Source organism: Urocitellus parryii, chromosome X (genome assembly GCF_045843805.1).
Source record: "Urocitellus parryii isolate mUroPar1 chromosome X, mUroPar1.hap1, whole genome shotgun sequence".
In the NCBI taxonomy this organism is placed as follows: domain Eukaryota; kingdom Metazoa; phylum Chordata; class Mammalia; order Rodentia; family Sciuridae; genus Urocitellus; species Urocitellus parryii.
The window spans coordinates 2,084,279-2,095,662 of NC_135547.1; the positions used below are offsets into that span (position 1 = coordinate 2,084,279).

Below are 11,384 nucleotides of genomic sequence, written 5' to 3' on the forward strand. Positions count from 1 at the left end.
GTGGAGGTGCCCTCCTGCCCCAACCCTTATTCTGTGACCTCGCTGAGTCCTCGCTGAGTAGCACAGTGGGTTGCCGCTCCCTGGGACAGAACTTGAGTCTCCCACAGGCAAAGCTTGACTTTCCCAGGGGCGTGACTTGGACTCCTAAGTCCAGCAAGTGGAGTGTGGAGGAGGTGTGTCTCCAGGGGGCGGGGCGTGCTCCTCCCCCGACTGGTTGTACGGTGTCCGGAGGTGAGCAGGCGCGCAAGGAGGCCTCCAGGAGGTGTCGACCTCTGCGCCTGCGCCTGCGCTTGCGCACTTATCTGAATCGCCTTCCTTTGCGCAGCCGCGCTCACCTGAGGAGGCGTGCCGGGGCGGGGCCTACGGGGCGGGGCGGCCGCGCCCGCCGCGAGGACCCCCCCGGAGCCGGCCTCGGCGCGCCGGGGGCGCTTCTCCTTCCTCTGGGGGGTCGTGGGGCGGGGCCTCATGGAAACCGTTCGCCCCGAGAGCTGCGAAGGAGGGGCTGTGGCGCCTGGGGCCCAGGGGCGGCCGGCGCCGGAGGCAAGGGTGCACTTCCGAGTAACGAGGTTCATCATGGAGGCAGGTAACCGCCGCCAGGGAAAGGGCAGTTCCTGCATGGACGGGGCATGGAAACCGGGGTTCGCGGAGCTGTACAATCACAGCGCCCAGCCTGCAGGCCGTTGCTTCGCAGAGAAAGCGCGGCTGGGCCAAGGGAAGAGGCCAGGCCTTGCCAGCGTGACCCGCCTTAGCGGACGCTGGGAGGTCTGCTCAGGACTGAGGGCCTCTGCCTTTCCGGTCTGCCATGTGTACCAGGCATTGAGATGCGAGGGAGGCGCTGGTATCCCCCTTGCACAGAAGACCGCGCAGGCCCAAAGAGCGGATGTGGTTAGGGACTGGACTCCGGCTAGGCGGGGCAGAGTCTGAGAGCCCGCTACTCTGTAGTGTCCGGCACGCCTTCTGCCACGCCTTCCTTCACGCCTTCTGCCACGCCTATCCCTGCATGCTAGAAGATTGGCACTTGGTCTCTAGGAGCCTTTTGCAGCATGCTTTTGGGCATCCACGATGCAGCTAGAGTTCTGAGTCTTGGCTAAATCCACCATAGTGCTGGGCAGCCAGCTTCCAGAGTGATGCAACTAAGCCACAGGGATTTCTATAGAAATACTTTTTCTCTTTCAGTAGTATCTTGTTAAGCTGGCTAACAATTATTTCCTTGACACTATGTGCACTTCTTGGAGCACAGGCTTGGGCACGTGTGCTTTCAAGTCAAGGTGGTCCAGACGGTCTGAGGAAATGGCCTCAGACCTGCTAATCCCAGTGATTTGTAAATTTACAAGAGTTGTAGAGTTTATTAAGGAAGGATGTGTTGCCCACCCCCCTCCATCTGGCTACCTTCCATCTGCTCAGACGGTCAGGCTAGTAACACTACCTTATCTCGCATTTTCTGGAATGAGATCCCATGTAGGAATTATCTGATTTTTAGACCTTAACATACTTTTTAGGTGTTTTCGAAGGGCTGCTTTATAAGCATCGTATATACCATTGCCCTTTGTAGAAGCTACATACTGGTTCCCTGAAGATGTCCCTGTCCTAATCTCTGGGACATGTGAATGTCAATAGCAAAAGGGACTTCCCAGATGCAATTAAGGACCTTAAGATGGGGAGATTATCCTAGATTATTGTGGGTGGGCCTATTTTCACCACATCTGTCCATACAAAAGAGAAGCAGTGGGGGTCACAGAGGAGAAGGCCATATAGCAACCAAAGCAGTGTTAGAAGATGCTGTGTCACTAGCTTTAAATATGGAGAAAGGGGCCAGGAGCCAAGGAATGTAGGAGGCCCCTAAAGCTAGAAAAGGCAAGGAAACAGTCTTTCCTGTATCTTCTAGAAGGAACCAACCCTGATGACACCTTGACTTGCCCCCTAAGTCTCATTTTTAACTCTGATCTCCAGGATAGGGAGAGCATAAGTGTATGTTTTCTCAGCCACTGAAATTAGTGGTAATTTGTTACAGTATCCTTAGACAGTATCTGCCTTCTTAGATAGAGAATGCTGAGAGCAGTCTGATTTTTTTACTGGTTGCTCTCCACCTTCATCTATTAACTTTCTCTTGTTAATCTGGTCATTGCAAATTGGTTTTGGTTTTGGGACCCAGCACATTAATTCCCTTTGGAACTGTTTAGAGGGTGAGAGGGGAGAGGCTAAGCCCTGACCCCTCCACTCCACTCCACTCCATCTGTGATTTTTTTTAATATTTATTTTTTAGGTGTAGATGGACACAACACAATGCCTTTATTTTTATGTGGTGCTGAGGATCGAACCCGGGTCCCTCTCGTGCTAGGCGAGTGCTCTACTGCTAAGCCACAATCCCAGCCCCTTCATCTGTGATTTTTGAGTTCTGCTCACTTCTCAGTGAGTTGGACTCCTTCTCTGGTGCATGTCCATGGCCATAAATGTTGCTTTTTCTCTTCTCTGCCTGTGGTTGCTCTGATCAGTCACTCAGCTTGCTTTTCTGACCATATCTGTGGACTAGGAAACCAGTGGTGAGAGTAATGTTTAACTATAACACTGGAACATCTAGCATTTTTTGATGCCCCCCCACCCCCCCAGGGCTTTTACCTCCTGTCTTCCTAACAGGATTTTTGTTAGGTGGGTTGTGGGGTGAGTAACCTCCAGCTCAGTGCCTGCTTGGGTGAAAACAGACACACAACAGTCCTTGGTCCTTTCCAAGCTTCTGTGCAGAAGCCCATATGCCAGTTGGTAACTGAGCAATAGTCAGAACCTTTGCTTATTGGGTTGGTCCTACCCACACTATTGGTTTGCAGACCATAGTGTGGGTAGGACCTGGGGCTTTGTCAGAAGTGCACAGTCTCAGAGCCCCAGTCTTCCTGAAGGGGCATCTGCATTGCAGTCTCATCCCCAGCGTCTTTGCTAACCTTCTGGAGTCTGAGAATTCTGGGTACCCTGCAAGAGACCGAGCAGCAAGGAGTGGCAAGGCTAATCGTTCTTGGTCTTCTCTGCTTAGGGTGTGCACCCTTAGGGCCTATTCCAGCAGCTCCCTCACTTGAGCAGTGTGTGAATGAGCATTGGACTGAAGGATTCTCCTGCCTGCTTTCTCTCTGTAGGTGTCAAGCTAGGGATGCAGTCCATTCCCATTGCCACTGCTTGTACCATATACCATAAGTTCTTCTGCGAGATCAACCTGGATGCCTATGACCCTTATCTGATTGCCATGTCTTCCATTTATTTGGCTGGCAAAGTGGAGGAGCAACACCTGCGTACTCGGGACATCATCAACGTGTCCAACAGGTACTGGTGTCCTAGTTGAGGTGTTTGGGAGGGCCTCCTGCTGTTCACCTGGCAGGGGCAGAAAATGCTTTCTTGAGCCTGCTGCCCAGGTACCAGCTTTCAGGCTCAGAAGGAAGCAATTGAATGGCTTGACTCAGTGTCTGAAGCACTAGCTGCAAAGGCAGGAAGGAGCCTGGGGTCAGGAGCCCAGGGGCCTCTGGGAGGGAAGCTTGGCCACATTATGGGAAGCCTGAAAAACTAACCAGGGTGGAGGTAGGTTGAGCAGAAGGAGCTTGGAGAAGAATGTCAGAGAAGAGTTATCTGTTGTCCTGGACAGGACAGAGGGAGATGGCTGAGGGCAGAAGAGTATGGAAGAGAACCTTCCTGGTTGGATTGTGGGGCCCAGCAGACCTGAGTGGCCTGGAGGGGGGCATTATAGACCCAGCAGGGCAGTCATCATATTTAGGATATTTAGGTGGTATAAGAACCTGAGTCCCAGTTGCCCAGGGGTCATGGGGGAGGTGGGTTGCACAGCTGGGCCAAGCAGTTGTATTGCTGCTGGGAAGGACACAGGGGCCTATCCATTTAGGCTGCACCAAGGCCCAGGGGCCTGGGTGGCCAGGAGACAGACATGAAATTTATGGAAAGTTACTGACTAGCTGTGCGTCATGGGCCTTTCCAGGAACTGTAATTAATTAGGAAGAAAACTATTTTGTTCTTTTTTTAATAAACAGGTAACGGAAAAAGCACTCCCCACCCCCTAAGCCTGACAGGTTCATGCTGTACAGGGAGAGACTAAGATAAAAACAGGCACGGAGTGAGAGAGTGCGGCTGGAGTCCACCCATAATTGCATGGCCCCCAGCAGGGAGGAGCAGTAGAAGGGGAAATTGTGTGGAGCCCTAATTAGATGTGGGCACAGGGGGCCCAGGGTTCTGCAGGGATCGCGGAAAACGAGTGAGCAGTGAGGAAGGATGAGTCACTGGCAGAGAGTTCTGAGCATTTGAGTGTGAACTCTGTTCACGTACATCTTGGGGATCTTGCGTAGGTGGAAGCGTTATGGACATACAGGGTGTAAATAAGGACAGAAAGATCTGGAAGAAAGGAAGAATAATCCAAGAAATATAAAAGTGAAATATGTTGCCTTTCAGAATACATGTTTCCTAGGCTGTTTATATGCATTCCTTGGGCCCTAAGAGCAAGCCTTGGGTGCTGTATCTTAGGTGAGGAAGAGTCTCCCCAATGCTATACTACCCAAGACTAGGCATGCTAAAGCTTCTGCTTCCTTTGGAGTCGTTGCACAAACCCCGTCTTAGCTCTTGATAATCTTGCTGAATGATGGCGGATGGCCCATTGGACTAAAACTCGGAGCCAGCTTCTTTCCTCAATGCCTACAGTTGCCATTGTGTACACTAGATGTGTAGATGAAGAGTCATTTTATAAAAACAAATAAAGTGACCCCATGTTAATATACTGGAAGAAACTGTAGGTTATGCTTGGACATCATATGACTTCAGTGCTTGGAATACTGGAAGCTGCCCCATTGCTTGGGAAACATGTCTCTTGCCACTGTAAGCATTGCAATTCCTCCACACAGGTACTTTAACCCAAGCAGTGAGCCCTTGGAGCTGGACTCCCGCTTCTGGGAGCTCCGAGACAGTATTGTGCAGTGTGAGCTCCTCATGCTGAGAGTTTTGCGCTTCCAGGTCTCCTTCCAGCATCCACACAAGGTACGTGCATGCTGGTGAAACTGACAACTATTTCTAGAGACTATGAGGACTTTGTTCCATAGCCTGAAAGCATGTTTCTTCTAATGTCTGAGGGTATAGCAAGCGAAGAGCAGAAGGGAACCAGAGCTTCTGATTCCACATGCAGCAGTGGCTCAGCCAGCCTCCCTTACCCCAATTCTGGAATCTTCTGGGGCAGGTCTTATCTCAGCTGCCCCCTTTGTGCTTGCTCATCTGTGCCCACAGGCTGGGACTTGTGTGGCTCTCGGAAACCATGTTGCAGCACCCACTACCCATCTAGATGGAGTGCTCACTGAGCCTCTGAGAAGGGCTGGTTTTATAAACCTGCCAAAGTCCCTTTTCCTGTGAGTTACTATAGCATCCAGCTCAGCTGTGCTTAGAAATCCATGAGGAAAGCCAAGTTGCTGAGTCCTAGTGGTACCCTTTTAACTTCTAGGGGCAACAGAAGTCTAACAGAAGACCATTACAAACAGCAGCACAGGGGAAGGCCCACTCTTAGGAGCACTTGGATGTGCCATTGTGGTACGTCAGCTCTGTGCAGGCTGCTGGAAGGATAGCCTGCAGAGAGTGGGGCTTAGGGCTCTATACTAAGACTTCTCTTCATTTTAAATGGGATTTTTATTGATGTAATTATAGATTCCCATGCAGTTGTATGGAATAATCTAGAGCAATCCCCTGTGATCTTTGCCTAGCTACTCCAGTGGGACCCCTTCAGTGTCACAGCCAGGATGTTGATACTGATACAGTCTACTGGTTTATGAATATTTAGTTCTGTATTATTTTATCACATGACCATTACAGTCCAAAACAACTCCATCCACACAAGGATCCTTTGGTGCCCTTTTAAAATCTCATGCTACCCTTTCACTCCCCTCCCTTGCCCTGGAAACCTATGGTCTTGGATTTTTACACAGTAATTTTTCGTCATCAGAATACCTGATCAGCATCCCAGGGGAGGGTGAGAACTGTGCTGGCAGCTGTGGGGTAGGGTTGTCAAGGTGACAAGACTTAGGAACAGTGTTCTGGCCTGTGGCCCCTTCCTCTTCCTCTAGGCAGATGAGAATCTCAGTAATATAGGTCACCCCTCCAGGATGTGTCTGGGTCATATGTGTGCTCAAGCTGCCTAAGTGCTTGCCATGGGGTTTAGGCTGACCTCCCAACTGGGAGGTCATGGAGACATGGGAGTTGAGGCCAACACTGCTTTATGGTCTTGACACAAACTGGAGAAATGCAGTCTCTAGTCCCTAATCCTCCTGAAAGCGGCAGCCTCCTGAGACACTGGGCACATAAAGTGCAGAGTCCTCTAGTATGTAGGTAAAGGCACTGCTTGCTGGAGCACTGGGCCCCAGATGATTTCTCATGGTGGATTGAGCAGGGTCCTGGGATCGAGGGTGTTGCTGTGGGGATGGCATTCAAGAATGGCCTGAATAAGTTCCTCCAGAGCTATGTCTGGAGAATGAGAGTGGCCAGGCATGTGGAGACAGGGGTGGGGGTGAGTTGGTTCTTCAGCATGCCCAGTACATTCCAGCATGGTGGGAGGGTGGACTGGGAGATGAGGTCAGAGAAGGAAGCAGTGCTTGGTGACCAGCAGAAGGCTTTGGGGCTTTTCCTAAATGACATGATGTCATTGGAAAGTTTAAGCAGTGAGGTGGAATGATTTGGAATGATTATGACTGCTTATGGAGAGAGGGTGAAGGGACCACAGTGCAGCGATGAAGAGTTGGGTTATGGGGGGCCGAAGCCCTAAAGGCAGACTGGCTGATGTCTGTGTCTTTACAGTACTTGCTCCATTACCTGATTTCCCTCAAGAACTGGCTGAATCGTTACAGCTGGCAACGGACCCCTATCTCCGTCACGGCCTGGGCCCTGCTGCGTGACAGCTACCACGGGGGACTGTGTCTCCGGTTCCGGGCTCAGCACCTAGCTGTGGCAGTGCTCTACCTGGCTCTGCAGGTCTATGGAGTTGAGGTACCTGCTGAGTCTGAGGCTGAGAAGCCATGGTGGCAGGTGAGGTAGCCACTCAGTGTGTTGAACTGTGCCCCCTTTTCAGAAGTCCTTCTAACTGGGCATTCACCCATTTTCTTTCTGTTAATTGTCCTTGATGAAAGACATGGGCCACTTGGGATTTTTTTTTTTTTTTTTGATACTGGGGATTGAACTCAGGGGCACTCCACCCCTGAGCCACATCCCCAGTCCTATTTTGTATTTTTATTTAGAGACAGGGTCTCACTGAGTTGCTTAGTGCCTCACTGTTGCTGAGGCTGGCTTTGAACTCGTGATCCTTCTGCTTCAGCCTCCCGAGCTGCTGGGATTACAGGCATGTGCTGCTGCGCCCAGCCACTTGGTAATATTGAAGCTTAAAAATACCCTGTTATAATCATCTTCCCTTTGGCACTCTTGCTATTTGGTGACAGATCATTTGAATGAACATGGCCTTAGTTGCAGTCTTGGGCCAGACACACCCTTAAGATCATGTTGGGGTAAGAGCACCTGTGTGGACAAAAGTACTGCTTCACGTGTGGTCTTCTCGGGGAGTTTCATGTAACAGGGATATAGTGGCCTTGCTCCGTTGGAATCAGATGGCAGCAGATGGGGCTACCACTTCCTGGCCCTGCTCTCTGAGGACATCTGGTGGGCATGGTCATCCTGTCCCTTGACTGCTGGATCTGCAGTGCCCTCCCTTGCTTCCCATTGTGCTGGCCCTCCTCCATTTTGCTTTCTTTCTACTCTGTCTTCACTAGTTATAAACTTCACTTGATGTACCAGCACTACCTCCATATCTCATGCTCAGCCCTGCCAAGAGGAGTACCGGCTGCCCTGGCCCAGCACAGCCAGGAAGTGGCCCTATCACAAGGCTGTTTTCTGGGCATTGCACTCACCCAGTAATTGCTCAGCCTGGAAAGCAGTTGCCATTTTTGGGATGACAGACACATGTTCACCCAGCTCTTCTTAAAAGTCTGTCACACTTGACTTCACCTTTTCTGGATGGCTCAGAGCTGCATACACCAAGAGCTTCCAGAATCCACACCACTTTGGGCTGGTGAAGTGTGAGTTGCCTTGGGATGAGCTGCTCCCGGTGAGGCCCCGGCTGCATGGGTGCATGGAAGCTCACGTCTGATATTTGAAACACTTTTCCTCCTCATGTGCTCTTAGCTGCTACTTTTTTCCATGATTGCTTCTGTTACTTGTTGGCCATGGGTTCAGCACAAGAGCCTTCCCTATGGGAAGCCAGCCTGTACTGTGTGTGCCAAGGCTATGTGCCAACAAGATGAGTGAGGATGGCAGTAGGCTCAGAAATGCCTCAGGCTATCACAATGTTGCTGAAAGTTCCATAGCCAGAGCCACACCCAGGCCATCCTTGCTTAGGAAGTTGATGTCTCCCACAGGTGGAGTCAAGCCACTAGGTCTTCTTGGTTCCAGAGGCCAATAGTGTCTCACCACTGGACTTGGAGATGTGATCAGATGCTCTAGGTTTTGTCACCTACCCTTGACTGTTTTCTTAATTTGTGGTGACAAACACATAAGATAAAATGTACTATCTTCACTTTTTTTTTTTTTGAGGGTGTGGTGTACTAGGGATTGAACCCAGGGGCATGCTGCCACTGAACTATATTCCCCAGACCTTTTTATTTTTATTTTGAGACAGGGTCTTTCCGAGTTGCTGAGGCCATCCTGGAACTCGCCATCCTCCTGCCTCAGCCTCCTGATTCTCTGGGATTACAGGCATGCTCCACCATGCCCAGCCCTTTGTCATTTTTAAATGCAGTTCAGTGATATTAATCACATTAACATAGCTGTGAAACTGTCACCACTAACCACCTCCAGAACTCTTTGATGCAAAAGGGAAAACCTGTAGCCGTTAAACAGTAACTGGCACACATCATTCTACTGTCTTTAGATTTGACTGCTCTAGTGATCTCCTATGTATGGAATCGTACAATATTTGTATTGTTGTGACTGGCTCATTTCACTGAGTATCATCAGGTCCTCAAAGGTCATCCATGTTGAAGTATGTGTCAGGTTGGATAATATTCCATTGTAGGGATGGACCACATTGTATTTATCCATTCATCTACTGATGCATACTTGAGTAGCTTCCACATTTTGGCCTTGGATACTTTTTAATAGTCATCTGTCAGGAGTGCATGGGTAGCAGAGCCTAACAAGCAAGCCTGTATTTCTCAATATGGAACCCAGGGTGGCAGCTGTGCTTCCTAAGCCAGGGCCTAGAACATTTCCAGGTCACTGTCTCCCATCTGAAGTTGTAGGCCCTAGGATATGGAGGGGCCTACCTTTGGGGGTTTTGAAAAGTGTGGACTCAGGTCCAGTTTTTTCCTTGATTCAGCCTAAGGCCTTGACCTTCTTAGTATCTTGGTTCCCCAGTGCAGGATGACTGTGGCAAACTACCAGGTTGCTTTGCTTTTTAACTTCCCTTGCAGTCAGGGATCCCTCAGAGCACCCTCAGGCTTGATTTGCTGGGAGAGTGTGCACTGAGTACTGTCACCCAGGAAGCTCACTTGGTTCCTTGGGTTTAGGATTTTTACTGGGGTTGGTCTTGGAGGAACCCTTGTGGCTGACCTGGATAGTTCAGGCACGAGCCACCCCCAAGTCCATCTAGTTCCATGTGGCCCAAGGCCCCCGCCTGCATCAAGGCATCAGCATAGATTACCTGGCTTGGGTCCTAAAACCCTGGTGAACCAGACATATTCATCAGGCAGGATGTTCAAGGGCCTTAGAGGTCATCCTCTAGGAGCCAGGCAGGACCCAGACTCAACTTTGGGAAGTTCAGGCTTTGGGCTTGTAAGTTTGTTCTATACTGTATCTCCCCCTTAGTTTCGGTCCCTTAAGGATTATCCTCAGTCTTGGGAGCACTCCTGTGCATTCAATCTGGATGTCTGTTCTAGTTGTTCCTCAGGGCCTGCTTAGGCTGGGGGTAGGGTCCAAGTTACTTAGTCTACCTGTTTTTGGAAATAAGACTTCTACCCTTTCCTCTTGCCAACATCCTTGGAGACCCTTGATTTAAGAAAGACCCAGATAGGAGGGAAGAGCCTATGCTCTGGGCCCAGTTCTGTCTCCACCCCTGTGGGTGATCTCGGCCAAGTCCTTTATCATGCCCGGGTTGAATGATCTATAAGGCCTCTTCCATCTGGAATGTTCTTTGCTTTGTATAGTCTTTGATCAGCCTCAGTAAGCTGGAGCTTAACTGGTTGACAGAGAGTCACTATGGTCTGTTTTTTTTTTTGTTTTATTGTTTTCCTTTTTTGTTTGGTTTTGGTATTGAGGACTGAACCCAGGGATGCTCTATCACTGAACTTCATCTTGAGCCCTTTTATTTATTTATTTTTAAACTTTTAAACAGAGTCTTGCTAAGTTGCCCAAGCTGTAATCCTGCCTCAGCCCATGGCGGCACTAGGAGAGCATGCGCTACTGTGCCTGGCAAGCCACCATCATCTGGATAGCCAAGTCCCCATGTCCCCTGCCCTGGCTGGGAAATGCCCTTCTGTGATAGTGGATGGTGCCTTGCTTAACACAGAGGGAGTCTAATTGGAGCCTGTTTTCCTTCTCCTTTCTAGGTGTTTAGTGACGACCTTACCAAGCCAATCATTGATAATATTGTGTCTGATCTCATTCAGATTTATACCATGGACACAGAGATCCCCTAAGGCCCTGGCCCAGGCCTGCCCAAAGAGAAGCCCAGGATGGTCGGCTGCCTGGGGACGGTGCCACCACGTCGCTGTGACGGCCGGTCCCCAGAGGACCAGCTGGGAGGACTGGTTGTGCTGCTGGAGATGGGCTGGTGAAGGCGATGACATGCTGCCGCTCTGACTGTCCCCAGCAGCCGCGGTCCAGATGATGCTGGGAAGTGCACCTCCAGCGGGCAGGCTGGGAGTGCACAGTGTGCTGCTGCCCTGGGGTGGCTGCAGCTGCTTTTGTCCTTTGAGAGGACTCTTAACTGCAGTTGAGATGTGATATCACTGGCAGGAAAGTTGAAGAACAGATGAGACTGTACCCTATGGATTTTGTAAAGCCAGATTTATAGAAAGTATGAATGTGCAACATAGATGGAATTTTATTTTGTGTAATAAAAGATGATGCAAATCAACAGAGACCTTGTCTTTGCTCTGCACCTGTGCTGTCCTCAGGGGCTCATGGGGGTTGGCAGAAACTTGATTTTCCCTTGACATGCTCCCCAGACAGAGTGCCCCTTGTGCTCCAGGGTGCACTGGAACCCTGCAGCCTGGGAGCTGGCCCACTCTGGCTGAGAGCACAGCCCATCTTTGGGGAAGGTCACTGGTATTCAGGAAAACCAGACGTGATCCCAGTGTAGCGGGAAGTCCTAAGGTAATATTTAT

General features: G+C 50.3%; 1 protein-coding gene across 3 annotated transcripts; it reads left to right on the forward strand.

The window, feature by feature from the left end:
* The first annotated feature begins 377 nt into the window (after window positions 1-377).
* Ccnq (cyclin Q) lies at window positions 378-11,116 on the forward strand. Of its 3 annotated transcripts, none has more exons than XM_026412797.2 (5): window positions 378-583; window positions 3,123-3,306; window positions 4,881-5,013; window positions 6,811-7,038; window positions 10,605-11,116. In XM_026412797.2, the coding sequence occupies exons 1-5, from the start codon at window positions 466-468 to the stop codon at window positions 10,692-10,694; spliced, it is 753 nt and encodes a 250-aa protein (XP_026268582.1). In that variant the 5' UTR covers window positions 378-465; the 3' UTR covers window positions 10,695-11,116. The 3 variants fall into 3 exon arrangements, with proteins under 3 accessions (XP_026268582.1, XP_026268583.1, XP_026268584.1); XM_026412798.2 differs by having other exon boundaries at window positions 10,665-11,116; XM_026412799.2 differs by having other exon boundaries at window positions 6,811-6,999; window positions 10,665-11,116.
* The last annotated feature ends 268 nt before the right edge of the window (window positions 11,117-11,384 follow it).

What these genes read in the sequence shown, in the direction of transcription:
- Ccnq (XM_026412797.2), top strand. Translation starts at nt 466, where the DNA reads ATGGAAACCGTTCGCCCCGAGAGCTGCGAAGGAGGGGCTGTGGCGCCT. An exon ending in GAGGTTCATCATGGAGGCAG is followed by an intron (nt 584 to 3,122) that starts GTAACCGCCGCC and finishes TTCTCTCTGTAG; the next exon opens with GTGTCAAGCTAGGGATGCAG. An exon ending in CCTTCCAGCATCCACACAAG is followed by an intron (nt 5,014 to 6,810) that starts GTACGTGCATGC and finishes GTGTCTTTACAG; the next exon opens with TACTTGCTCCATTACCTGAT.